This window comes from Sabethes cyaneus, chromosome 1 (genome assembly GCF_943734655.1).
Source record: "Sabethes cyaneus chromosome 1, idSabCyanKW18_F2, whole genome shotgun sequence".
In the NCBI taxonomy this organism is placed as follows: domain Eukaryota; kingdom Metazoa; phylum Arthropoda; class Insecta; order Diptera; family Culicidae; genus Sabethes; species Sabethes cyaneus.
In genome coordinates, this window is record NC_071353.1 from 45,049,890 (window position 1) to 45,077,767 (window position 27,878).

The 27,878-nt window shown below is 39.0% G+C and overlaps 1 protein-coding gene across 1 annotated transcript; it reads right to left on the reverse strand.

Annotated features, from left to right (window-relative positions):
* Positions 1 to 12,373: 12,373 nt before the first annotated feature.
* LOC128745638 (uncharacterized) lies at positions 12,374 to 13,486 on the reverse strand. The gene has a single exon (XM_053842712.1). The coding sequence runs from the start codon at positions 13,484 to 13,486 to the stop codon at positions 12,374 to 12,376; it is 1,113 nt and encodes a 370-aa protein (XP_053698687.1).
* Between the last annotated feature and the right edge of the window lie 14,392 nt (positions 13,487 to 27,878).

A 27,878-nucleotide genomic window follows, 5' to 3' on the forward strand; every position in this document is an offset into this window, starting at 1 on the left:
TCATGTCAAATTTTTGCAAGCCGTCAAATTGGTGATTACTAAACAGTAGATGCAGAAGAAAAGTGAGATAATAGATACGTTTTCGAATCGTTTGATGGTTATTTCGAAATATACAACTGCAAATAATTCAACATATAGTGCAAAGTGACCTAAATTTAACAGCAGAAAAATTCACGTTACGAAAATTCGGTGCCACTATGTTTGTTTACCAAAAGCTGTCAGAGCTGCTGCGCTCGTATCCAGTGATGCTAAAGTTTCGAAAAACTTTAGAATAAAAAATTGCATTAGTGTACCAAACATGCTTGCAGCATAACATGTGATGTTTTTAGATTCTATCACACAATTTTTGTTAAAGATATTCTGAAAATAGCATGGAAACAATATGATTGATATTGTTTGAAGAAGAAAAACGACTGATAATATTCTCTATTACGAAGCACTGTAATGGCTCTATTTAGATCGCAACACTGATTGCAGATGTTTGGCTGTTTCCTTGCAGTGGCTGTGCATTTAGTCGTTTCACTGCAACCTGCAATATTGAGGCAATAACTCATTATCTGTACATTCAACTATAAATCATCTGGAGTAATAGTGTTATGCAAAATAAATTCTTTATTTTTCTGATCAAGTGCCGAATCGCACTTTTATCCCACTAGCGGGGAAAAATGCGAATACCGTGGGGCAAAAGTGCGAAGCTGGAATCCATGAAATTAGAGCAGCACAACCATAATATCTTCAATCTGCGATATGTTTCGCAATTTGAACCTTTCCTATTTTCCTAATTTTGTTTTTGTTTCACCAACGGATCGACACCGTTTTCCTTCGGCCAGCGTTTGTTATAGAGCATACAATTTTCTGCAGATCTTTCATTTCTAGTATCTGCAATATAGTGCCGAAAACTGTATATAATTATCTACGAGTTTTTCCTCGTCCATGAATCGCACTTTTGCACCGCTAGGCGCTTGACGGGGTTTGATCAAATTATGGGAAAGCGAAATATGTTTGGTAAGTTCTTCTCACCGTATTTTCAAATGAGGTATGTGAATGATGTGGTTTCAGGCTATTTTCGTTGCAACGCCGACATAATGTGCGTAATAACCACATTGCTTAATTTCCACTTATTCTCATCACGACACATTTTGCGGGTAATATTGTTTGGATCCGCTGATGGCAAATATTGAACAATCAAAGACTACGTGTTTCTTCAACGGCAGTACACTCCGGACAAAGAGGAGACTCTGCGTACCCGAATCTATGTAGGTACTTTCTGTAACAGCCATGGCCTGACAAGACATTGTGTCAGGTGGGAGTTGATTTCTCCATGATTCGTATTCGTCCACGTAGACACGTTCTGGTAGTCCAATTCTTCTTGCCATTTACACATGGTGTATGCCCATGTACTGTTCCGAACTCCATGGGAGCCTCTGTCTCTATACCACTTATTCTCCTCTAGTATTAATCAAATGTGGATCATTCCGGCAATAACGTACACCGCTACCGTACTCCATCGTACAACTCCACCGTCAGCTTCATTACTCCATCGTACAATGCATTTCATAATGTCGGACCGAGGATGGACTCAGAGGAACGCCCGCTGTGATTGTAATTCACCCCTCTCCTCTCTGTGCGTCGTATATCAGTGTTCGATTCTAAAAATAGCTTTTCAAAATCTCGCAAAGATACACAGGGACCTTCATGCTATGCAGCGTGTGGGCGATAGCTTCTCAGCTGGCACTGCTGAAAGTGTTTTTCACGTTCAAAGTGGCTACCGCACACAAGCGTTTTCGTTGTTGCTTTTGAGCTGCCTCCACTGCTTCCATCAGCTTTCGGAAGGCATCTACAGCGCTTTCGGAAGCCGAACTGCATGTCTGACAAGCCGGTCTCGCTCTTCTTGTACTTGGTAAACCTATTCAGATAACGGGAAAGTTACCTTCATCTGTATCTATTTCTGCAACGTTTTGCCTTTCTACTATATAAATATATAGTATAAAGGTATAGAAATCACTCGGAAAACCGGAAATGGAAAGAAGGTCCTGCGGGCCGAATGTCATATACCATTCGACTCAGTTTCGAAAACTGAGCATTTTCTGTGTGTGTGTGTGTGTATGTGTGTGTGTGTGTGTGTATGTGACGCTTTTCAATCTCACTCACTTTTCTCGGAAATGGCTGTACCGATTTTTAAGATCTTAGTGTCAAATGAAAGGTCTAGGTGTCCCATTGGTCGCTATTGAATTTCATACTGATCGGACTTTTAGTTCAAAAGTTATGTATAAAAATATGAAAAATATGGGGCTTCATTATCTCATAGGTCCTTCAACCGATTTGAACCAAATTGATTGCATATGAAAGAGAAGTCTTGCAAACCCTTAACTTCCGAATTTCATGACGATTGGGCTTATAGTTTGAAAGTTACATAAAGAAATGTGAAAAAATTGTATTTAAAACATATTTTTGTAACATATAAGCATTAATTCAATGTAAAGCATCACACGATTTATTATCATTTGAAAATTACTGTTGAGATCTATCAAACGAGACTGAGTTATTGAAAATCGGACAGTCCATTCAAAAGTTATCCAAACTTTAACACTTAAGCACCGTATATTAAACCGTTAAAACGTGTAAAATCAAAACATTTCAATCAAATGTTGATTGTATTCAATGTGTGTGATGTATGTGTGTATGTATGTATGTGTGTGTGGATGCATGTATGTATGTATGTATGTATGTGTGTATGTACGTATGTATGTATGTATGTATGTATGTATGTATGTATGTATGTATGTATGTATGCATTTGTGTATGTATGTGTATATGTATCTATGTGTGTATATGTAAGTGTGTATGTATGATGTATGTATGTACAATTTGCAGTTTTGTAATTTGCATTGATATACAGGAAAAGTGATGAAGAGCACTTCCAGCTCAACTAACAAAACGGTTTGATTCGACTATTTTTGATTGAAATGAAATTTTGCTGATATGTTGGATACTAAAATTAAAACTCATATCCTACAAATTATTTTTTTGCCCCTCGATTTTTCAAGCCAATTTCCAAGGGGGGGGGGGTGACAAAAACATTTGAAATTATTTGCAATGGCCTTATTGAAAACACACTTAATTTTCGACAGTTTTTTCTTTGATGTCATTTTGAACAAATAAGTAGGTTTTGAGATATGAATTTTTAAAAACATAATAACCTCATTTCTAAATACGCCCTTTTGAACAGTTACGCTTGATGAACAAAAACTAAGTTTCATAGAAAATGAATCCTTACATGGCATCCAACACCTCAGCTAAATTTCTTTTCAATTGAAAATAGTCGAAACAAAAATGGCTCTTTTTACAGCGCTTTTAGGCAGGAATTGCTCTAAAACATTTGAATCGTAATTTTCTTCTCTCACTGTTACCTGCAATCGGAAATGTTTGTGGCACTTTGGTTTTTGAATTATTGATTTACTACATATATTCATTCTGGAGTCTAATAAGGAAAATACAATAGTTGCTCGCAGTAAATTGAAGTTTAAAATATGGCTAACTGAATTATAAATATATATTCAGAAATTACTAAATAAAAAATGATGTAGTAGAAAGGCCAGGTCACGCCGCTAGGTGGATTAATTCGGGTTTTTCTGAACATATTCGGGGTCTCCTGGATTACCACTTTCGAAGCTAGGTTTGGAATCCCGTCTGGACATGGGATCTTCTTTGCCTGCATGGTTTGCGCCAATGCAATCAGCTCCTCGCTGGCGACTCAAGCTTCTTCTACATGGTTCTCTTTCTCACCGTACGGTGGGATAAGCCAGGTTGTTGGTTCATGCTACGGGAACAGCTCATTGATGATTGCTTTCATCTTCTCAGGGCACCTATCAGGTGGTAAAGATCTCTTAGCTTCGACATGGTAAATCTGCAGGCGTCTTCCCAAGGATTGGCGTTGGCGCTATTGCAATGTTCCTCAAAGCGAGATTTGTAGCTGAACTTAATTACCTTGTTGAGTGTAGTTTTTAACTCTCTGTGCACCTGTGCATTCATTCTCCTCTTTCGGCGTCGTTACGAGCCTGCTGACTCCTTCTGGTACGAACGTAATTTGCCCGTAGCTCGGCAACAGCCGTGGATGTCTGCTCATCAGTCAGCTCTCTGTGTCAACGATTTGCAAGAGGAGCTGCTAGCTTTCGGATCCCTTTTCAACTCGAGGATCATTTTCACGCTGGGGATGCGCCTGATTTGCTGCACGTTCGTACCTAACTCCTTGAGTTCCGGCCCTAAGTCGGCATAGCACGCAGAACCTCATCGACCTGGTATGTGGTTTGTGAACACAGAGTGGGACTCTAACCCACTAAAAACCTCACGGGCGTCTGACCTTAACCTCCCCGGAACTACTGTTAAGTATTACTTCGGGGGAGGCTGTGTTTGTACACTGCTCCGAACACCTGTCGAGACGTGCACCGATGCTGGGACGACGACCAACTTAACGTCCATCCCTTCACAGCCACCCTCGCAGAATTTCTTTCCGTGAGTGTTGTTATTTTGTCAACTTTCACTCTGCTATCGTCGACTCGAGTAGTCCCCGGCGGTGAAGCTACCATACTCCGACGAGAAGTTCCCCGGCGGTGAAACATTCCCCGAGACCGATTACACGAGACTTTATTTAAGGACTCGACTGTTGATCCTCGCGCCATTTTCGCTGCAGCGCCGACATGACTTGTGTGATGGTTCGGCTGATTACATTCCACGTGTGAATGTCACGACACATTTTTTGGACTACATTATCTGGGCTGGAGTCCTCACCGCTGGTGGCAAACATTGCGCTTCGCATTGCGCCGAATCGTGGGCAGTCTGCTCCGGTATTTCTTCTACTTCAGCGCACTCCGGACAGAGAGGCGACTCCGCGTGACCGAATCTATGCGGGTACTTCCTGAAGCAAACGTGGCCTGACAGGAATTGAGGCAGGTGGAAGTTTATATCCCCGTGTTTCCTATTCATCCACGTGGACACATTCGGGATCAGCCGATGTGTCCATCTTCCATTGATTGTGTTGTCCCATTCCACTTGCCACTTACGCAATGTATGTACCGTGTTCGTTTTCGAGGCCTCTATTTATATAACATTCTAGATTCTCCTCCACTACGTGTGAGACACTTTAATTTAGTCGTATGTTTCTCGGAGACGGCTCAAACGATTCATGTTTTATAGGACGGAAATGAACTTTTGTTTTACCAATTCTTGCAAACCACAGAATCACGACGACTGTGCTTGATGCAGATTATAATTGTACAACTACCTATATTATATCATCGATAACGATGCCAGACAATAACCGTGCATCAAATGCGTTTTAGTGCAAAACGAGCTACGAATCGCTCTCGTACCAAATACGAACCAATCGTAATATTATTTTTTGCGGAAGAAAATTAGTGATTCCTTTACCTTTAAACTATATATTTATACGGGAAAAATGCAAAAAGGTCTCGATTTTGGCACGGTTTTGATTTCGGCAACATTGGTCACACGCATTTGTTGCCAATTTCGAAATTCTGCTGTATGTTGTTTGAAATTTTTAAATGTATGATACAGTAACTTTTGGAAGTTCGGCTGCGCTAATTACTGAGCATGCATTAATCAACGACGATTTGCTAATTCTTGGTAAGCAGAAAACAGATGCTCCTATTCGGCAAGAAATGCTCCTGCTGACTTTATTTCAGCAAACCGTATTGCTGAAGAAGTTGAAGAAGGCAATTAGTAAGCAACTGAAAAAGTACAAGACTGCCGTGAAGAACAGTATGAAGGCTAAACATCTAAAAGCGGGGAGCGAGTAGCTGTACGCAGCAATCCACCGGGTTATTGTCAGCATCTGGTTGTATGAACAAATTCTGGAGCAGGGGTTGAATGGCATAATTTAGAAAAAAAAGAACAACGACTCGAGGGTAAAAACTATCAAGACACACATCAACAGGATGCGTTCTGTAGACTGAGGCTATTGTTTGCCGGCGAATTACAAGCTGATTTTCGGGAGGACTAATAGCGTTATAGCGGGTGAAACGTTCACGGTCACCGCCTTCTTGACGTTGGATGGACTTAAGCAAGGGGACGTACTCTCTAACCTGCTATTGATTATTGCCTTGGAAGGTGCAATATAAAGAGCAAACGTGTAAAGAAACCTAAACAGCGTGCTTATTAGTTTTGAAAATGAAGTCGATATCACCGGAATCCACCGCACCGGTCTATAGGCCTCTTCATCTGAACGATGAGTATTTAGGGTTTTTGAACGTAAAATTCTGCGACTAATATTTGATGTCAAACTAGAAAATGAAGTGTCGCCCACTCAAAAAAATCAGCACGTCAAGTTTACGTGAAAACATAGGTAATTCTCATCCATCAAACTTTTCATGTAACATTCACGTGAATTGTTGGTAACTCGCACTCATACTAACCAGTTTACGTGCGATCCCTGTAAGTTTTATCAATTTTCCCATTAACTAGTACATGAAGTTCACGTAAGTTGCTGTACAGAAGTTTACATGAATTTTCACGTGGATGCGACGTGTCGATTTTTTTGAGTGCACAAATGCACGAACCGCTAGCTGTATCCGGGCTGGTACCGAACGACCGAAGCACAAATGGCCAAATCACGAATGGTCGAAATCCAAATGGCCGAATCTCAACAACAGTCACAGAAGGCCGAAATTCAATCAAAAAATATGAATTGGCAAGCAGTAAACAAATGACTTTAATCAAACAAAAAACAAAATAAGCAATGCAACTATTTATTATAAAACAAAAAAACTGCTTCAAGAACGCCTTTGTAAAAGCGCTACTGCGTCAACAAAATTTTTGTTACTTATTTTGTGAGCATTTACACGTTTTGAATAGATTTTTTCATTTATTTCTCTCCGCGGATTTGGAACATCCCCCTAAACAACCCATAAAGTTTTCCCCTTTATTGTTTTTTGTTTCACTCGCAGCGCACCGCAAATGATTTACGTTCAATATAAGGTGCGAGACCTATTTACCGAGTCGGTTGCAAATGTTTTCTAGATGATTCAGGGAGAGACGGCCGCAGGCAGCGAGTGTGCGCCGGTGGTCACTGCGGGGGGAACCACTTCTATTTAGGTGCATGCATTTTCCTACTGTTTACTGGCTAGTAGGGATCATCCCTTTGTTAAGTCCGAACGAACGGCAGTGAGTAAGGACAGCATGTAGCCAACGTTTGAGCAGGTTGCAGGCAGTGAATATTTTCGGCCGAACATGGCGTTCGGACTTTCGTGTTTCGGCCTCTTTTGATTCGGCTTTTGGTGATTCCTCCATTCGTGATTCAGCCATTAGATATATTATGCCATTTGGAATTTCGGCCATTTGTTTTTCGGCCATTTGTTTTTCGGCCATTCGTAATTCGGCCATTTGTATTTCGGCCATTCGTAGGTAATCCCTGTATCCAGTATACAAATACACGCAAAATAATCCACACGTTCTTTCCACGTGAAAAATTACGTAAATTTCTCTGCAGGTTAGTTACGTGACTTTCAGTTGAACATTATTGGAAAATACGATTACATCTATCTGATTTCCACGAAAATGCACGCATACTAATGCATACTACGTTAAATTCACGTAAATAGTACGGGAAAAGTTAGATGGAAAATAATCACATAACTTTTCACGTAATTTCGACGTGAAAATTATTTTGAGTGTATGTTGATGTAAAGAAGGTGATAAAGTGTGGCAGACTGCGGTGAGCTCGGCACGTGTCCAGAATGCTCGATGAAGGAGTAACCAAAACTGTTTTCAACAGAGAACCAGACAGAGGCTGTTTGACTTCGAGGTAGACCCCACACCCGGCGGATGTGTGCCGGGTCCATTAAAGACAAAACGGTTGCAAGTGTGAATAAACGGTTGATTACTGATTATTAGTCATTTTTAAGCACATTTAAGGTCAATTTTTCTAGAAAAAAATATCTCGATTTTGGCAAGATTTTGATTGTGGTAACACGCAACGTATGTACAATAACTTTTAAGAAAATCTTCAGCATGAAATCATTTAACACAACATTTTGTTTGCGTGTTACTGACTTCCCTAGCTAACGGCCGAAAGTTTAGCAAAGGGAGAAGCGAGAAGGTGATATATGTATCTCTTTCTGACTTACCCTACACGTGCAATAGCTCGCAATCACAATACAGCAATGACCATGCAATTCACTAAGTCCTTTTAGCTCTTTTCCAGTGCTAGGTAAACGAAAAGCTAGTAGAACTCTTTGCTTTTCCACAACCAGAATCTAAGGGCCAAATTGGGCATGATAAACAACTAATTTCACTTCAAGTGTTTTCGTGAGTAGTCGAAAGAAAATAAAAGCACTTTTTGCTGTAATTAAGCGTTCGTTGATAGAACGTTAACATTTACCTACGCTTAGTTTTCTGCACAAGAACTTCGCATTGAAATATTTTAATAAAGTGCAGGTAAGTTTTCAACCACAAACGATAAATACAAGATAAGCTTTGCTTACACTGCTATACCGCTCGCTGGCAATTATTTTAATTCACCAAATCTTTACTGTCTTTCTTGCACAATGGTTGTCTACGCACACTACCGCGAAAAATTACGAAAACTTGACTCCGATCACATAACACAAACTATCGGAAATATTGATCTGAGTACGATTTCAGCTCTCGCTCACTGCTATTACTCTTTAACCACAATCCCATTGAGTAATCGTTATTCAATTCCCGCTACTCATTGTTCCTGCTGTTTTTTTTTCTTTATTTCTGGATGTGTCACTTTGTAAATGTTTTATAATCGAATTTTATGCATCATTTACGTAGCACCTTTGTCGAGTCTACAAACCCGCACATTTTGACGGCTGACGTGATGGGATTGGTAAACTGAAAACACGAAACCAATCTCTTTCGCCGGTTGGTTGCTCGGTCAGTCGAGTGAAGCCGGCAACCGGACGGACTTACCTATAGCACACGTTCACCGTTGCTTGGGGCACGACTGAAGAATTAACCACCGAGTAAACCTCACAGGTAAAAAGCTCCGACTTGCAACAAGAGCGAAAGTGAAATGAATTGTCGAAAGTTTACCCCAATCGGTTTTATATATCAAACGCATAAGATTAAGCTTCTGGGTATGTACTTCGGCGTTCGTTTCTTGGGATTAATTGCAGTCCCGCTACGGATTCTGCCCAGCAAGTATGCATAGCCACCCCCTCTCCCACCGGTATGTGTGGGGGCTCCCTACTATCAAGGTTCTTTTTCCTACTACTTGAGCCTATGCTTGACTTTTGAATCGCATGCAAACATTCAGAGTCAAATTTGGGGATTGACGGAAACTTCCAAACAAAGTTCATTTTCTAAAATTTTTTTGTGTGCTGAAAATTTCTTGTATGATTACAATCACGAGAGAAGCTACTAACAATCATTTCAACAAATGAGTGTTATCACTAACCTAAGTACAGCCCACAGCAAAGTTTTCGAATTTGCATAAACAACCTTTGAATCCTAAATACGGCAGAGGTTATATTCACGCACGTTAGTCTAAGTATAACTCTTTAATATCCAGTGATCGCTTTACTCACTCAGCACATTAGTTGACACATACTAGATTTCAAAATGTCAATTAATCATTACTACTTCTTCCAAAGAAGTAGAAAAATATATTCAACTTAATTGCGGAAGTTGTTGCACAAATTGTAAAAATCTTCATTCCTCTATATTACTATTAATTTCTAAAATATCCCGATTTTTTACAACAATTTCCTTCCAATAGATACTTTTGGTAAAAAAAATCATGCTTTCGATTGTTAAAGAGATAAAAATAACGGTTTAATGCAGTGTCAATCGCAATGCGACGCAGACGACGTCATCCACCAGTCGGTTGTTTGATTCATTGAGTGACGAAACGCGCGAGGGTTTGTTTGGATGCTTTGCAAGCGGAGCCGGGAAAATACCTGATGTAGATAGAGATAGAGGTGACTGGCTGCCATAGTTTGGCAATCGTGGGCAACGGCCACATCAACAGTGCAAACCAAATCCGTCTGGTGCGAATGAATCATGCGACGCGTCGAGTGCAACAGTTTTTTTTGTTTCACTGGCCATGAATGAACCACGAATCGGGAAAAACCCGCGACTTGAGTTGCGATTACAACTACACCGTGCTTGCCGAATGGTCCGCGGTCAGACAAACGAGCTTCTGCATTTACAGCGGTGGGCACATCACACTGTGTTGAATGTGGGTCAATTACTTCGGCCTTTGGTACCCGGACCTAGTCCTAGATTGAACTCAACTCTGCGTTCAAGGCTGCTTGTTCTCTTTACTGAAAATTGTTCTGTTCAGCTATTTCGTATGTATTCCTACATCATTCTTTTGTTTTCAAATTGTCTCTCATTAAGAATAACCAGCAAAATGAACACCAAATCCAATTTACATCCAACCGGGAATGGAAATTGTCCATTTACGCAGTGACCTGTGCAGATAGCATACCGGGAAACATGTCAGTCAACCCAAGAAATAAGACATTTTACTTTCTGCTCTCTTGGCTCGGTCCGGTTACTAATCTTACGCTGCATCCATATCGCCCCGATGCTGAACAGCAAGAAAAGTAAATTGCATAACACCTTGTGACTCGCAATTCGTTAACATCTGCGACCGTGGGATGGAACACTGCTGGCTGGTGAGCTGTGCTGTGACTGGTGTCGAGCACAATGATGCAGAACAGTTGTTTGTATGGGTTTTGCTAACTTCTGCGAAGTCCAAAATGGAAGGAAGCAATCGAAAGTTGGAACTATACTTGTTAAAATTAGATTGAATTCATTTATTGCACTCAGGCATATTTCGATTATTTTCCATCATTGAAATGAACAGTCAGATATGAAATAAAATCGATATAGAAATACAAATCGAAGCAAGCTTTAAGCTGCTACCAGCTGGTCTGTTTTTGATACAAATAATCCTTTACTTTTTATTATTTTTTATTCTGGTGAAATAGTGACAACGTTGAACTCCTTTTGCAACATGTAACGTTTAAGTCCACTATCCTTCGACTATCATCAGACACCTCGTCGTTGTCGTCAGCAGGCTAGAGCCGGGGTAGCTTGAACTGTTTCAAGCAGTCGTCTCTATTCAATTCGATCTTGGGCCACTCGTCGCCAATTTCTCAGTCGTCTCAGAAGTCGTAAATCACTTTCGATCTGGTCGAGCCGTCTTGGACGTTAAGCCCTCTGTTCCTGTTGCCGGTGGGGCTATTGAAGAGAGCTGTTTTCATCGCACTGTTGTGCGGCATCTTTACGACGTGTCCGGCCCCCGCAGCCTACCGACTTTCACCAGATGTATGATGGTGAACTATCCAAACAATCACTGTAGCTCGTGATTCATACGTCTCCGCTACTCTTCGCTATCAGTTTGTACTCCGTCAAATATCGTCCGCTGTGTCTCCCGCTCGAACACGTCAAGTGCGCATATGTCCTCCATAAGCAGCATCACGGCGTCAAATCAAAAAGAACTACAGTAGGATTCCGATTATAACAGCCCCCTTTTATATCTACTCCCGATTTAATCAGCTTTTTTTCGGTTGTATCAGCACCAAAAATAAATTTTTTGGTTGTCCTTTTTAAGTCATTTAATGATTTCTTTGATGTCTCAGTCATTCAGGATCAGTGTTTAAGGCTTTTCAACCCTTTATGGACGAGGCTGCACTGTGGTCCGAACAGCAAAATACGTGATCGCGTGGGATTACACCGAAACGCGAGATTTTTCGCATATGGCGTATTTGGCAATATTTTTTCGTATTAAAAAAATGCTCCGTTTGACAGTATCCATTATGTAATTAATCCCCTTAAAAGTAAAATACGAAATTAATTTTCTCACATATTCGAGATACAGGTTTGATGAGTTCAGCAAATGTGTAATAAATATCAATACAAACAACTTTGTCAAAGACATTATAGCGAATTTGGTTTTTTTCCGGCTGGACAGTCAATTGGCAAAGCAAAACGACACTTTATTTTTTCTATGCCCGACGTTTCGATGTATTTGACATCTTTTTCAAGGGGTTCTACAACATGAAAACATGATTAACATTTAATTTTTACATAAAACAATGAACATCATACAGAACCACGTATCGTCTTTTGTCTGGTGGCTTCTGTTGAAGGCTTAAACTAGTCACATCTACTTGCAATACTAGCATTAACCGAGCTTAAAAATGTAATTTTGTTATTAAAAAACTTATTTTAATATCGATTTTTCATTAAATGCCGAACAACTGTAAAACTCACTGTATCTGAACGAAATTTTGGCGGATCGTTTAAACATACACCCTGGCTGAATCGGCACACTGCTTGGCTATGGCTACTGTGTAGATTGGATATTGTACGTGAAAGGCTATTGTATGCTGTTGTTGCTGCTTGTTGTTCTGTGTGTGCGTGTTGAGTGAGATGCTTGTTTTGATTTGGTAGTTTTGATCGTGTGTAGAATAGCAGCGTATGTGGAACTGAGACAGTCAACATCTGATCGCTTATTGACTGTATGGTCGGTGTTTGTTATGTGACAAACTTCCAAAATCGGCAGTGCTGTTTGGCGACAATGTTGATCCACTACTCTGGTATCATCTAGTGCAAAACGGTGTCGGGTGTCTATGCAGTGCGCAAGTAAAGCAGTTTTTTCCCTCAGGTTACTTAGTTCGTGGGTGATAGTTGGATTACTTCGGCTTGTTGCATCGATGAGCGCTTCCATCTGCTTGATGTTCGATCGATGGTTGCTGATGCGTTTTTTTAGCTGATTTGAAGTTAATCCGACATAGCTGGCCTGACAATCCCTGCACGGAATGCGATAGATAACATTCGTTTTCATTTCTGTTGGAATATTGTCTTTTGTGTTTGTAAACAGTTTTTTTATTGTGAATTCGTTTCTTGTTGCTAAACTGATGTTAGGAAAATCAGTCCGAAACGTCTTTTTTAAACGGCTGGTCAGTTTTTCCACGTAGATCAACGGTTTGTAGATGATTGGTTCGGGTGACTGTGCTGGAACAACAACGGCTCGCGATGCAGTGCTGTTGAGGCAACGATGAATGAATGTTGTGGGATAGTGGTTGATTTTTAGCTGTTGTTTAATTATCTCGTTTGTAGCTTCTTTGGTCAGGTTTGTACTGAATTCTCGCACTCGACGGATGAAGTTGTTTACCATGTTAGTCTTCATATGTAATGGATGCGTCGAAAGGTAGTCAATGAAACGACCCGATGCCATGGGCTTGCAGTACCATTCAGTCTTAATTGATTGGTCTGGTTGACGAATTACAACCATGTCGAGAAAAGGAAGTCTCCTATTCTGTTCTTTCTCACAGGTGAATTGTAGGTTGCTGTTATATCGGTTGAATGTGTCAAGAATCTCTTCTACCTTGTCTGCTGGTACAACCAGGAAAAGATCATCCACGTACTTTTTTACAACAGGTATTTCGCAACGTATCTCTTTGATCACGTTTTCTAAGAGCGTTTCCATAACTAGAAACGCTCTTAGAAAACGTGATCAAAGAGATACGTTGCGAAATACCTGTTGTAAAAAAGTACGTGGATGATCTTTTCCTGGTTGTACCAGCAGACAAGGTAGAAGAGATTCTTGACACATTCAACCGATATAACAGCAACCTACAATTCACCTGTGAGAAAGAACAGAATAGGAGACTTCCTTTTCTCGACATGGTTGTAATTCGTCAACCAGACCAATCAATTAAGACTGAATGGTACTGCAAGCCCATGGCATCGGGTCGTTTCATTGACTACCTTTCGACGCATCCATTACATATGAAGACTAACATGGTAAACAACTTCATCCGTCGAGTGCGAGAATTCAGTACAAACCTGACCAAAGAAGCTACAAACGAGATAATTAAACAACAGCTAAAAATCAACCACTATCCCACAACATTCATTCATCGTTGCCTCAACAGCACTGCATCGCGAGCCGTTGTTGTTCCAGCACAGTCACCCGAACCAATCATCTACAAACCGTTGATCTACGTGGAAAAACTGACCAGCCGTTTAAAAAAGACGTTTCGGACTGATTTTCCTAACATCAGTTTAGCAACAAGAAACGAATTCACAATAAAAAAACTGTTTACAAACACAAAAGACAATATTCCAACAGAAATGAAAACGAATGTTATCTATCGCATTCCGTGCAGGGATTGTCAGGCCAGCTATGTCGGATTAACTTCAAATCAGCTAAAAAAACGCATCAGCAACCATCGATCGAACATCAAGCAGATGGAAGCGCTCATCGATGCAACAAGCCGAAGTAATCCAACTATCACCCACGAACTAAGTAACCTGAGGGAAAAAACTGCTTTACTTGCGCACTGCATAGACACCCGACACCGTTTTGCACTAGATGATACCAGAGTAATGGATCAACATTGTCGCCAAACAGCACTGCCGATTTTGGAAGTTTGTCACATAACAAACACCGACCATACAGTCAATAAGCGATCAGATGTTGACTGTCTCAGTTCCACATACGCTGCTATTCTACACACGATCAAAACTACCAAATCAAAACAAGCATCTCACTCAACACGCACACACAGAACAACAAGCAGCAACAACAGCATACAATAGCCTTTCACGTACAATATCCAATCTACACAGTAGCCATAGCCAAGCAGTGTGCCGATTCAGCCAGGGTGTATGTTTAAACGATCCGCCAAAATTTCGTTCAGATACAGTGAGTTTTACAGTTGTTCGGCATTTAATGAAAAATCGATATTAAAATAAGTTTTTTAATAACAAAATTACATTTTTAAGCTCGGTTAATGCTAGTATTGCAAGTAGATGTGACTAGTTTAAGCCTTCAACAGAAGCCACCAGACAAAAGACGATACGTGGTTCTGTATGATGTTCATTGTTTTATGTAAAAATTAAATGTTAATCATGTTTTCATGTTGTAGAACCCCTTGAAAAAGATGTCAAATACATCGAAACGTCGGGCATAGAAAAAATAAAGTGTCGTTTTGCTTTGCCAATTGACTGTCCAGCCGGAAAAAAACCAAATTCGTGAATCTTCAACAGTCGATAGCTCCAAGTTTAGACATTATAGCTGTATCTTTTCATAGGAATTAGCTATGAAGCGTTATTTATGGAGAAACACTTGAAAAAAAGTTTTTTGTCCCTAACTTATTCTGGTCATTGTTTACATGTTTATAGCGTTCTAGAAAGTCTTACTAAACTAAACTTATCTTACTAAAATCCATGTTTAGTGGAACATCGTTATACGCTATTTTCTAAGTTTTCCGACATATTGAGCTTTTTCGGTGAGAAATAGTACTTTTTTGAGCTCAAATATTTCTCCAGGTGGCAATTAAGGGCAGATCAAACACCTCACATATAAAAGTACAGTAAAAAACTAGTAACAGCAAGTATCAATTGTCTGTATCTGATTGTATTCTCAAAAGTTACAGTTATTTTAAAAAGTGCTTTTCAAGTGCTTTTTACAAACAAATCATTATATTTCGACAACCATAAGAGACAGATAGTTACTACCTTCGACAAAGTTACTTATTTTAGTATGTTCTACAACTTTTGTAAAGACATCGTATGTTTGGTACGAATTTAAAACTATTTTTTTTAATCACCCTAATGACCACCCTAATAACACAAAACCCGATTTAATCCACCTAGTGGTGAAAGGAACCTTTGCTATACGGTCTTACTTACTATTTGTGATAGATATCGACACGTCTTCGGAACATAATTTGGTTAACATTGCGTAGTGCGTTGGTTTACATAAAATTTTTGTAAATTGGAAAAGTTTACAAATTTTGGCACAAAATAGGAGCACTTATCATTTTTTATCGATCCTTTCTTCATGAAATTGCTGAGTAGGTTGTTACTAATGTGTTACTAGAAATCGAATAACTTATATCAAAATTCGGTCTTGCTTTGGTTGACATTAGGGCTGCCTAACCGGTAGTACCGGTAGTACCGAAACCGGTAATACCGGCCAATTTTTGGATACCGAAATACCGGTTTTGGAAAGGCAAAAAACCGGTATTTCCGGTATTTTCTAATATCCTAGTTTTTTTTAGTTTCCTTATTCAACGAAGAACTAAGTTGGATAGAAGATTGTAAAACTCATAGAAAAACAACTTCGTGTTAATGCTGAGATTCTTCGACTACTAGCAATGAAGAGGGTGAAACTGTGCATCAAATAATTATACCTCTTGAACCCGTTTAAGGCACAGTACAGCATCTTTGCTGAATGTTTCATGCAAATGTTTCATTGTATAAGCCAGGCCAGACGTCACGTTTCAATTTATTTTTGAACAACTTGATATTTAGAAGCCACCAAATTATTCTAAGTTTCAAATAATGAATTTAGGAAACAAGATCAGGGCTCGGCAACGGCGCTCACAATAGTAAATACAATAGTCACTCAACAATGAAGCAATGAAACTTCAGTTTCAACTGCAGCAACGTTGATTCGTTTCAAAACTTCAATCAGGCACCATGAAACGATTTTCACTTCACCATGACGACCGGTTTTAAAGTTTTATTTGTATTCTTTTATCAAATATTCACTAGACTTTGAACTTTGAACTTTGACAACTTTGAATGCAATTGAATAGAATTTGAGTAATATTTCTCACAATACATATTATAATTAACCTACTGCCAGTCGTCGTCATTGGTTACAGTCACTAACTTCAGTTGAAGTTTGCTTGAAACGTTCTGTTCAACAAATGAAACAAGGGACTTCATGTATGAAGCGAAGGTACGAGAAAGTCATTTATTTGTTTCGACGATTCCGGGTCGTGATTAGAATACAGGGATCTTTGCGCTTTTTGAGCAATCGTGCCATTTAAGAATCTGCCAGGATTAAATTTGGAATACTTTTCAAGTCTTTCGAGTGATACTTTGATTGAACAGAATGTACTTGTGAACGATGCTTAAGAGGATGATGCTATCAAGGGTTCCGGTTTGGGGATGGAGGAAAAATTCGTGAAGAGATTGTTGGAAACCGAGGCATTCATTGTAGTGGAAGCTACAATCCCGGGATATTCGTAAATAGTTAAGCGTGTGTTTCCCTACTATAAATTTGAAGAAATGAAAGGAAAATTTCTGATGAGCTTAGAGCTTCATTAGACTTCGATGAAAGCGGAAGTTTTGACGTAGGACTACGTCTTTGTTTACTATACTGGGACTGGGTAGCACTTTGTGAAAACGAAAATAGAAGTGTAACGTTTGAATGAAAGATTTCAAATGCTAATAACTACTAAACTACTGAACGAAACTGAACAATTTATATGCCGTTGGATAGATAAAATGGCCAGCAATTTTATAGGGGGTAAGAGAGCAATTTTAGGGAGGGCATAAGAGGAGGGGGGGCTCCCATATAAATGAAACGCAAATTTCTTCAAACTCGAAAACTAATCAAGCAAATGGAACCAAATTTGGAATATGGGGGTTTCAGAAAGCAAATTTTTGACGTAGGACTACATCTTTGTTTGCTATACTGGGACTGGGTAGCACTTTGTGAGAACGAAAATAGAAGTGTAACGTTTGAATGAAAGATTTCAAGTTTAGTAGTTAAACTACTGAACGAAACTGAACAATTTATACGTCAGCAATTTTATGAAGGGGGTAAGAGAGCAATTTTATGGAGGGCGTAAGAGGAGGGGGGGGGGGGCTCACCGCCTAGTTAGCTTCGAGGTACGATGCTGGTCTTACAAGTCAGTCGTCGTATGTTTGAAACTCGGTAAGGCGGTTCTTGCTAGAAAGATTCAGTAGGATCGTTGCATTTGCCCCGTAACTTTCCTGTACTCTAATAGCCGGCTGTGAAATATGTCAATAAAGAAGGGTAATGTCTAAAGACGGTATAAACCCAAGGCTTTGCTTTGCTAAGAGGGTAGGGCTCCTATACAAATGAAACACAAATATCCTCAAAACTCGAGAACTAATCAAGCAAATGGAACCAAATTTGGCATGTCGGGGTTTTTGGAAGCAGAGGTGAGACCCCTCACCCCTGTGGTAGAAAGATAACGGCTCTCATCAAATGAAACAGAAATTTTTGCGTATGTGCCATATTTTCTACTATGTAGCAAGCGGTAAGCTGTGAAAGTAAACTAGTAAAACCTTCTTGGAGCAAAAGAAGTGAATCGACGCTGCTAACTTACGTGCCTGTTGCCCTTCATGTCAAAAGAGAAGGACATTCGAATGGCACGTCATATTTGTGATGAACGTGCTTTGGCTTTAATGTTATTTGTAACCAATGGCCCTTTTAACGGCACAAGCGAGTTGAAGCAAGATTATTGAAACATGTCAAGCTACGCATAATCATATTTAATACAATAATCTGTGGGCTGGCCATTCATTACTATTTCAACCTATCCACCTTTTCGCGTGCTTAATGGCGGATAGTGGGCGCAACTTTTGGAAAATATTTCAATGCTTTTGGCAACTTTGCTAACGTACGCTTGACAGTTTTGCAAGGGGAAAATGTCAACTTGACGTGAGCAGAGTTGCCAAAAGCATGTTATTTTTTCCGATAGTTGTACCCACACGCCGTAAAGCCCTATAAATGTATATCTTCATAGGGCTTTAACTAGCCGCCATTAGGCACGCGAAAAGGTCGATATGATGGACGCAAATGATTTGAAAGGAAATCTCTATGTCTCAATGGTTGCAGGCGTTGTACTTATGAACCCCCGTCCACGTATTTTCAAAGCCACCACTGCATTCAATGAAGAATTGAATCTGAATATTTCGCTCTTCTCATTAAAACATTCACTTAAACAATGGCATTAACAGGTTCTTATAAACATACAAATGCCAGAAATGCAGTTTACATTAGCCTTTGATCCAATGATCTGATATAGTCCTACGTCACCTTTTCGTACAACCCTTAGGGCTGTATACCTTGTAGTTTTTTCAATTGTTATAAGTGTTGGCAAAGAAATCCGTTCTAGCAAGAGAAATAAATCGCTAAGCGTACTATATCTGCTAAGCAATAATACTGAAGCTAGAGTTTGAAAATAAAGAAATTTACTGAAAAACATCAACATTCCTAGTGATTCTGAATAATCTGTCAATACCGGTATTTTACCGGTACTACCGGTATTTTCTACGCCAATACCGAAATACCGGTTTTCACCAAAAGAGCCCAATACCGACAGCCCTAGTTGACATAGTTGGTAAAATAACAAAAAATAATATCAAAATTTTATTCCTTTAAGGCCAAAACAATAACTACTTGTGTTATTTGAATAACAAAGCAATAACATGAGAGTATTCAGAGTTTAGAATAACATATTTTAGTGTTATTAAGGTATTGAATATCAAATGCAGTAGTATATGTTGACAAATTGTAGCAGCGTTTTACATCACTCAGATATCTCTCTTGAAATTGCGGTGAGAAGAATTTACGAAATATATTTCGTTTTTCCATAATTTAATCAAACCCCGTCAAGCGCCTAGCGGGGCAAAAGTTCGATTAACTGACGGGGTAAAAGTTCGATTCTTGGATCGAGAATCTAACTCATTTTACTGACGGGACGACGACACTATGCAAGTCCTTGCGACTTGGAAAGTACTGCGCGCGACGCTGTTCGTTTGTCAGCGTTATAGCCACCATTCTCAACGGGATTGTTCGGGGAAAGGTTTCGTTTCTATCACGGTGCGAAAAAATTCCAATTTGTTTCAAACGAAATTTTTATAACAACTCAAAAATATTTTTATTTCAAAACGAAATTCTATTGGAATCAACAAAATAACAGTTTTGAATTAAAGATAAAGTATTGTCAAATTGAGTTTTCGATATAACAATAAATATTTTTATTTCAATCATACATATCAGTTTGAAACAAAATGAAATTTTTGTTTGTGCGTAAAACAGCCATAAATGTTGCTGAAACTATGTTTTTACCTTACTCTACAGGAGGGGTAAAAGTGCGATTTAATGATTTATCGGTGCAGATTCCGAGTAAATTGACTACATTGGCATTAATGGGTGACTACTTTGACAGCTTGAATCTAACGTAAACTTTGGTTGCTTATGAAGTATAGTTGCTGAGTTACGTGCAAATGTTATTTTAGGGCGGTTTTGAGGTATTTTTTTGTTATACGGGTAATACGATATCAACAGGAGGATATTACTTGTTGAAAATTTCTAGCAGTGTTTTACATAACTCGCATATCTGATTTGAAAATACGGTGAAAAGAGTTTACAAAATATATTTCGCTTTTCCATAATTTAATCAAATCCCGTCAAGCGCCTAGCGGGGTAAAAGCGCGATTCACGGACGGGGCAAACATGTATAGCTAAATTATGTATAGCTTTAGGCACTATATTACAGATACTAGAAATGGAAGATCTGCAGAAAACTGCGATCTTCAGATGTTGGTCGAAGGAAAACAATGTTTTCCGCTGATGAAACAAAAAACAAACGTTTGGGAAAGTTTCGATCTGGTGGAGGCTGCAATACACCAGCGCAAAATAGGAAAGGTGTAAATTGAGAATATTCCTTACCGAAACATACCACAGATCGAAGATAATATGGTTTTGTTAGCTACTGCTGTGCTAATTTCATGGATTCTAGCTTCGAACTTTTGCCCCGCTAGTGGGGTAAAAGTGCGAATTGGTACTTGATCAGAAGAATGAAGAATTTATTTTCAATAACACTATTGTTCCATATGATTTATAGGTGAATGTAAAGACATTGAGTAGCTGCATCACTATAAAATATATTTTGTTGTTGTCCTTCTTTATATCTCGCGAAAATTGATGACAACTTCAAACATCGCACTTATGCCCCGCCCTACTCTATATCTATTCAATATCAATAACAAAATATAGCATTATAACACAGTTTGATATTGTTTTTATATTATTGTGCTCTTCGCTCCTGCGCGGGTAAGTGCAAGTAAAAGTTAGTTGTAAGAGGAAATATTAAATAGTACACTCTAAACTAGTTTTACCCAAAATTTCATCATTTTTTACTCAGCCGTTAAACAGTTACACTCAAAAGAATGTATTTCATTTTTTTCGAATGCAGTCTTCAGGAGTAGTCCCCTGCTTTACGTTTGTAGTCTTACGGCTTACCAGCGCCCGTACCACTAGGGAAGGACTCTTGTACTTTTTTAACATCATAACAAGCTGTTGTTGTTATCGTTGTCGTGTTTGTTGCTGTTGCTGTTGTTGTTATTGTTGTTTTTGTCGTTGTCGCTGTCGCTGTCGCTGTCGCTGTCGCTGTCGCTGTCGCTGTCGCTGTCGCTGTCGCTGTCGCTGTCGCTGTCGCTGTCGCTGTCGCTGTCGCTGTCGCTGTCGCTGTCGCTGTCGCTGTCGCTGTCGCTGTCGCTGTCGCTGTCGCTGTCGCTGTCGCTGTCGCTGTCGCTGTCGCTGTCGCTGTCGCTGTCGCTGTCGCTGTCGCTGTCGCTGTCGCTGTCGCTGTCGCTGTCGCTGTCGCTGTCGCTGTCGCTGTCGCTGTCGCTGTCGCTGTCGCTGTCGCTGTCGCTGTCGCTGTCGCTGTCGCTGTCGCTGTCGCTGTCGCTGTCGCTGTCGCTGTCGCTGTCGCTGTCGCTGTCGCTGTCGCTGTCGCTGTCGCTGTCGCTGTCGCTGTCGCTGTCGCTGTCGCTGTCGCTGTCGCTGTCGCTGTCGCTGTCGCTGTCGCTGTCGCTGTCGCTGTCGCTGTCGCTGTCGCTGTCGCTGTCGCTGTCGCTGTCGCTGTCGCTGTCGCTGTCGCTGTCGCTGTCGCTGTCGCTGTCGCTGTCGCTGTCGCTGTCGCTGTCGCTGTCGCTGTCGCTGTCGCTGTCGCTGTCGCTGTCGCTGTCGCTGTCGCTGTCGCTGTCGCTGTCGCTGTCGCTGTCGCTGTCGCTGTCGCTGTCGCTGTCGCTGTCGCTGTCGCTGTCGCTGTCGCTGTCGCTGTCGCTGTCGCTGTCGCTGTCGCTGTCGCTGTCGTTGTCGCTGTTGCTATTGTTGTTATTGTTGTTATTGTTGTTGTTGTTGTTGTTATTGTTGTTATTGTTGTTATTGTTGTTATTGTTGTTATTGTTGTTATTGTTGTTGTTGTTGTTATTGTTGTTATTGTTGTTATTGTTGTTATTGTTGTTATTGTTGTTATTGTTGTTATTGTTGTTATTGTTGTTATTGTTGTTATTGTTGTTATTGTTGTTATTGTTGTTATTGTTGTTATTGTTGTTATTGTTGTTATTGTTGTTATTGTTGTTATTGTTGTTATTGTTGTTATTGTTGTTATTGTTGTTATTGTTGTTATTGTTGTTATTGTTGTTATTGTTGTTATTGTTGTTATTGTTGTTATTGTTGTTATTGTTGTTGTTGTTGTTGTTGTTGTTGTTGTTGTTGTTGTTGTTATTGTTGTTATGCTCCTACATAACTCCATAACATAACTTATGCTCCACATATGCTCTTTTCAAAAAATTTTCTCATGCCGTAATCCTCAATTAATTTGGGAAAATAAAGATTTTCTTGACTGATATGCTGAACATGTTGAAAATTTTATTTGAATCGTAGAGAACCATGCATGATTTTTCATTGCTTTAATATATTTTACCACGAAATGCTCTATTTAGTTGTAATGCAACAACATTCAAAAGCTAATGAGGGTTCCCAAACATGCAGTGCATTAGATACGCATATTAAAATACATTATTACGCAACTCACAGACCGCAAAGTTAATAAAATGTTTTCTACAAGAAATGTCTGAATAAATATGTCTTATTATAAGTTATTTAATAATGTTATTTTGTGTTCCATAATCCCTCTTTATAGTAATACTTATGAGTTTGTTCTTGGATCGTTTCGATAAACTGTAATATATTTTATTGTGGTCATGCCGATTTCACATAAACACATATAGGGTATGTAGCTGCTTCGTCGTAATTGCCTATTCCCGTCCTAGCCAACACAAATTATTAAAAATATCAGCATTTTTATGACACACAATGCAAAACTAGTTATTCCCTAATATTTTAGTTTGGTGTCAATCATACGCGATCAATCAAAGTGAGCTGCAATCTTTTTGAATGCTTTTTATCATTAAAGAAGTCCTACCAGCCAAATTTCCTACGTTTTTTCGTGCGACGAAGAAGACAATGTCGGCTAATCGTTTTGTTGTTCTACAGTCAGGAAAACTTGCCTGACCTCCAGAAATTTTGCAGAATAACATTTGTCATGCCGTCCTACACAAATACGTGCCCGTTAGCTTCGTAAACATTGTTGTGATTTTTAGTTCGGACGATGAAAAATTTTGATGGACGAATGTTAAAACGGTACGACGAATTTTAGAAATAAAGTCAGTTGCGTAATTTCAATAATATGCTATAATAATCGCTTTTCAGTGATTTCAAAGTACACGGATCGGAAGGTAAGTGTGTTTTAGTCAAATCAGCATAAGAACTTTTGGAGTATTCATTAAATCCATCGAACAAATGGTGAAAATTAAAATTGCTTTACTTACTACGACGGGAATTAGAAAAAAACCCTAGCAAATATATGAAATGCAAATAGTTTTATCTTTCACCTTTTATTTTATTCATTGCTGAAACAAAGTTAATTTAGCATTGTGCAAAGCTCTAAGCGATAACTAAGAATTGTGTTCCACTTTTTGCAGATCTCACAAAACTTTCAAGGAATTGCTTATAATGTTATTATTTATACCCGTTTAAAGCAGCACCAAAAATCGCTAGATGCTTCGCAAGATGAAACTGCAATGATTGTGTGCCTCTGAGGCCAATACATTCAGTTTTCATCGCTAGAATGCCATTGTGAATAAAACTAAAGCTTAGAAAACAACAAAAATGCCTACCGAGTGAAGAAGCGAAGCCAACATTTTGGTAGTCACGTGGTCTAGGAATTTTATCCATCGGCAATGTCTGAAGGGACTTGCATTTTGGATCCGCAAAATAATAGTGAATCGTTAGGACTATCCGGCTGAAGATAGGCATAATAAACCCTTGAGTTTATTTGCATAAATGTAGGGTTATGTCATTTAGAGTCGGATCACTGTCAGCTTCAGGGTAGTTCCATCGCCATTTTTCAGTTCTAGCTATCCAAATCATCTATACACAAACATTGTTTAGTTTAGTTTTAGTTTTACTTTCATTATCTGGTAGTGTAAGGTAATCCTTTTAAAATACTACCTCCGTAGTCTACAAGTCTTTCATACATCTTTTGTTCAGTGTGTATATGGAAAAGTTTTTGTTAGAAAAACTTTTTTCCCATAAATTTGACCATCTTACAATGTATGGAAGACTTGTAGACCACATAATTATCTATCTTCAGAAAAAATTTCATCAATTTCTGAGATGGCGATAGTTGGGAAATCGATTTTTAATTTTGAAAGCGCTTGTTTTTCAGTGTAGAAATTTCATTTTATTTTTTTCAGTATTTTTTTTTTAAATTCAGAAAATTTCCTAAAAGTAACTCATAGATCATTCTTTGGCAGGTGCTATAATTTTCGGAAATACTGAAGTACTATTTTTCCGTTAAAAACTTGAAAAAGTTTTTGCTATAAAACATTTTTCCCTACAATTTGACCATCTTGCAATGTATGGAAAATTTGTAGGCCACATGATTATCTATCTTCAAAAAAATTTCATTAATGTCTGAGATGGCGTTTTTGGGGAAATTCAATTTTAGCTTTAAAAACTCTTTTTTTTTAGTGTAGAGATTCATTTTTATTTTTTTCCTTTTTTCACAAAAAGAGGAGAGAGAGAGCTAACACATACATACCTCTCATTTCTCTTTGAGCTCGTTTGTTGTTGAGTATAGGGGCCTCGAAAAATTCCAAAAGTTTAGTTGTCACCCGCTAGATCTTATCTCTGTAACTGAGCTAACTTTTCATAATATTGTGAGCAGGGATGGCACGATCACTTTGACTCAATTCACATTCATTTGACAGTACTGTCTCAGCCAAGCAAAATTTGACAAAGTTTTATATGGGACATTTGTAGAATTAGTTATTATCTACTATTTTGTTGAACAAAGTTTTGCTGTATCTTTTGTAGTTACGGCGCTACAATGCTAGTAACTCGTTAATGACTAAATGAACGTTCACATTGTTTGTTTTGTTGTGAACAAGTTCTCAAATATCTACAGTACTATTATTCTTACAGAAAAACGAAGTTCAACTAATCGATAGCAAATTTTCTCCTCTTTAATATGGAGATAAGAGATTTGAATTTGGTGCACCGCAGCCGGAGAAATTAGTGTTTATATGCATGTACTTTTTTTTAAGCAAAATTTCATCTTTAATGCATATCTCAAAAACTAGCCTACTTTAAATTTTTCTGACCACATTTTCGCATTCAGCGACCAATTTTACATGAAAAGTCACTTTCAGCTTACTGAGTTCACGCTTTTTGTTTTATTTTGTTAACCGTTATGTGTGCAACAGGGTATCCGGGTACCTTTTCAGTTTTAAAATAGTTATAACTCATTCAATTTAAAACATACGTTTTTGAAATTTTGCGACATCGTAAAACTCGTTGATCTTAAGTAATTGAGGATTTTTTGGTGCATATCCATAAAGGGGATTAGCCATGAGAGGCACTTGAATTTTTTTATTACGTAGGAGGGCGACAAGGGTACCCGGGTACCCATGATTTGTTATGTTCATAACTTTGGCTATCTTGAACCGATTTGGATGAAACCAGTGGCATTTGATTCGTACATTTATTTAGTTTTGATCAGATAAAGCATTTGGCCATCAAATGACATGTAGTTCCCGGGAATCGGTAATTCGTAGGAAGCCGCTTGTTTTGAAAGAATATCAGCCTTCAGTAAAGCTATTAGTTTTGAACTTGACATTGTGGACCATTTTTTCATATTATTATATAAATTGGTGACTTTAGATCGCATTGGCCATTCCAGAATTGGGTCCCTGTAGGGTTACAGATGGCCAGTTGGGTGCCTAATCCAATATTAGAATTGGTTTAGCGGATCTTTTAGATGTTTGAACGGATATGGCCAGTTTAGTACTGATTAATAATTTCGGAACTGGTTCCAAATGTATAACGGATGGTTCTACGTTTTAAACTGTTCTGAAAATGCTAAGCATTATCTTGAATCCTGCGGTATCATCTGTGACCCTGTAGAAACCATTTTCGAAATAACCAATCAAAATACAACGAAATGTAAAAAATATCACCTACCGATCTAATTCCAAGAACTTTGATACCCATATTTATTAATTTTCTATCCATCCGACCTAAAAGGTCTACATGGAGCAATGGTTGGATGGGGAAAAGCCAAGCTGAGGCCATCCTCACGTAGGCATAAAAACCCCATCATCTTCACAAAAATTCATAATTAAAATTCACATCACATACTACATAATAAATAAACATTAATTGTCAACTGAGTAACTAACTTAAACTAAATACAAAAAATCATGGTCACTTATAAAATACTAGAATTCGAAATCTTTTGGAAGAATTTGTGCGATGGTTCTCCGAATTCATACATGTGCTCCACTAAAGAAAACGTTCGAATACACGCTGACATAGGTTCATTGAATCCGAAAGTTGTACGGTGCGAGAGAGGTTGTAGCAGTCCAGCAGAGCGGAGAGAACGCTGAGGAGCACGGAAGTTCATCGTTGAAAGAATGTTCGTTGAATCAATTTCTCCATTCAATATTTTGGCAATAAACATGGCTTGCTGAATTTTCCTACGGCGTTCTAAGGTGTCAATAGTGATGTCCGGTAATCGCTCGATTAATCGAGTAATCGATTACAGCATGGAATAATCGAATAATTTCTAATCGAATAACGCCTAACACATAATCGAACTAGTCGATTACAGTCGCATCGATTACTGACACGAATACTGCGTTTTGAGGTTTATGCTTGCTGAACTCAAAATGACGTGAAGCCCACATGGTAATTTTAACGGAAAGCTTAAATTAAACTTGTCGCGACTTCGAAGCTATACACGTTCTCTTTTACCCTCATGGAACTGGCCATCAGCGATGTCAGATTTTCAGATTTTTGTGCATGCTTGTGAGTGTGAGAGAAGAATGCTTTAAGATCTTTCTGTTTCTCGCACTCTTCAAGAAATTCCTATCTTGCTTTTGCTTCATTCATAGACTAAACTTATCCAAGTGGCAGCACCTTACCTCCGTATGTTGTACAGAACTGTTATCATTTTCCTGCTTCGGAAAAGTCGGGTATTTCCGGTTTCCGCAAACAAGTGGTACCAATTACAAGTAATAAACCCACTAGCAATAAAATTAGGTTACAAAGGGAATCAAAACAAAACACACAAAAACGTCAAACCAGAGTTGAGGTTAGGCACCGTGCAAAGGTTTATCCATGATATCTTTTATGTGCGAGAAAAAAAGAGAAAGAAATATTTCTGTTTGTGTTTTCACCGTTTTCAAGCAACTTTTGACGGTCTTGACTGACAACTCGGCATAGAGATTCCGTGTAAAGGCCCAAACAGAATGCTGCATCAACGCACCCGTCAGTGTCAATTTGACAGTAAACCCATTTGAAAACTGTCAGAATAACGCAGGCGGATGCGCTGACGCAGCATTCTGTTTAACTCCCCCTTCTCTATAACGAGATGCAGTGAACGTCAGCGACAGCATGTCCTGGGCTCAAAATTTGACAGCGGGCCCAAATCAGACTGTTCGCAGTTGAGTGAAACGCAGTGCTGACATGCTATCTCATTTTCGTACACACGAGATGTTGGCAGCGAAAACATGGTTGCCTGCCGATGGGGTGATTTGACCCTTAAGTGAAGTGCGTACAAACTTAAAACTCTCTTTGGCAAGGCAAACAGAGACTAATCGAATTCGCATGCGTGGGATTTCGCATGAGAACGAAAAGGTTCAAATATCTCTTTTTACATTTTTCATCGTGAATCATTTTTAAAATATTA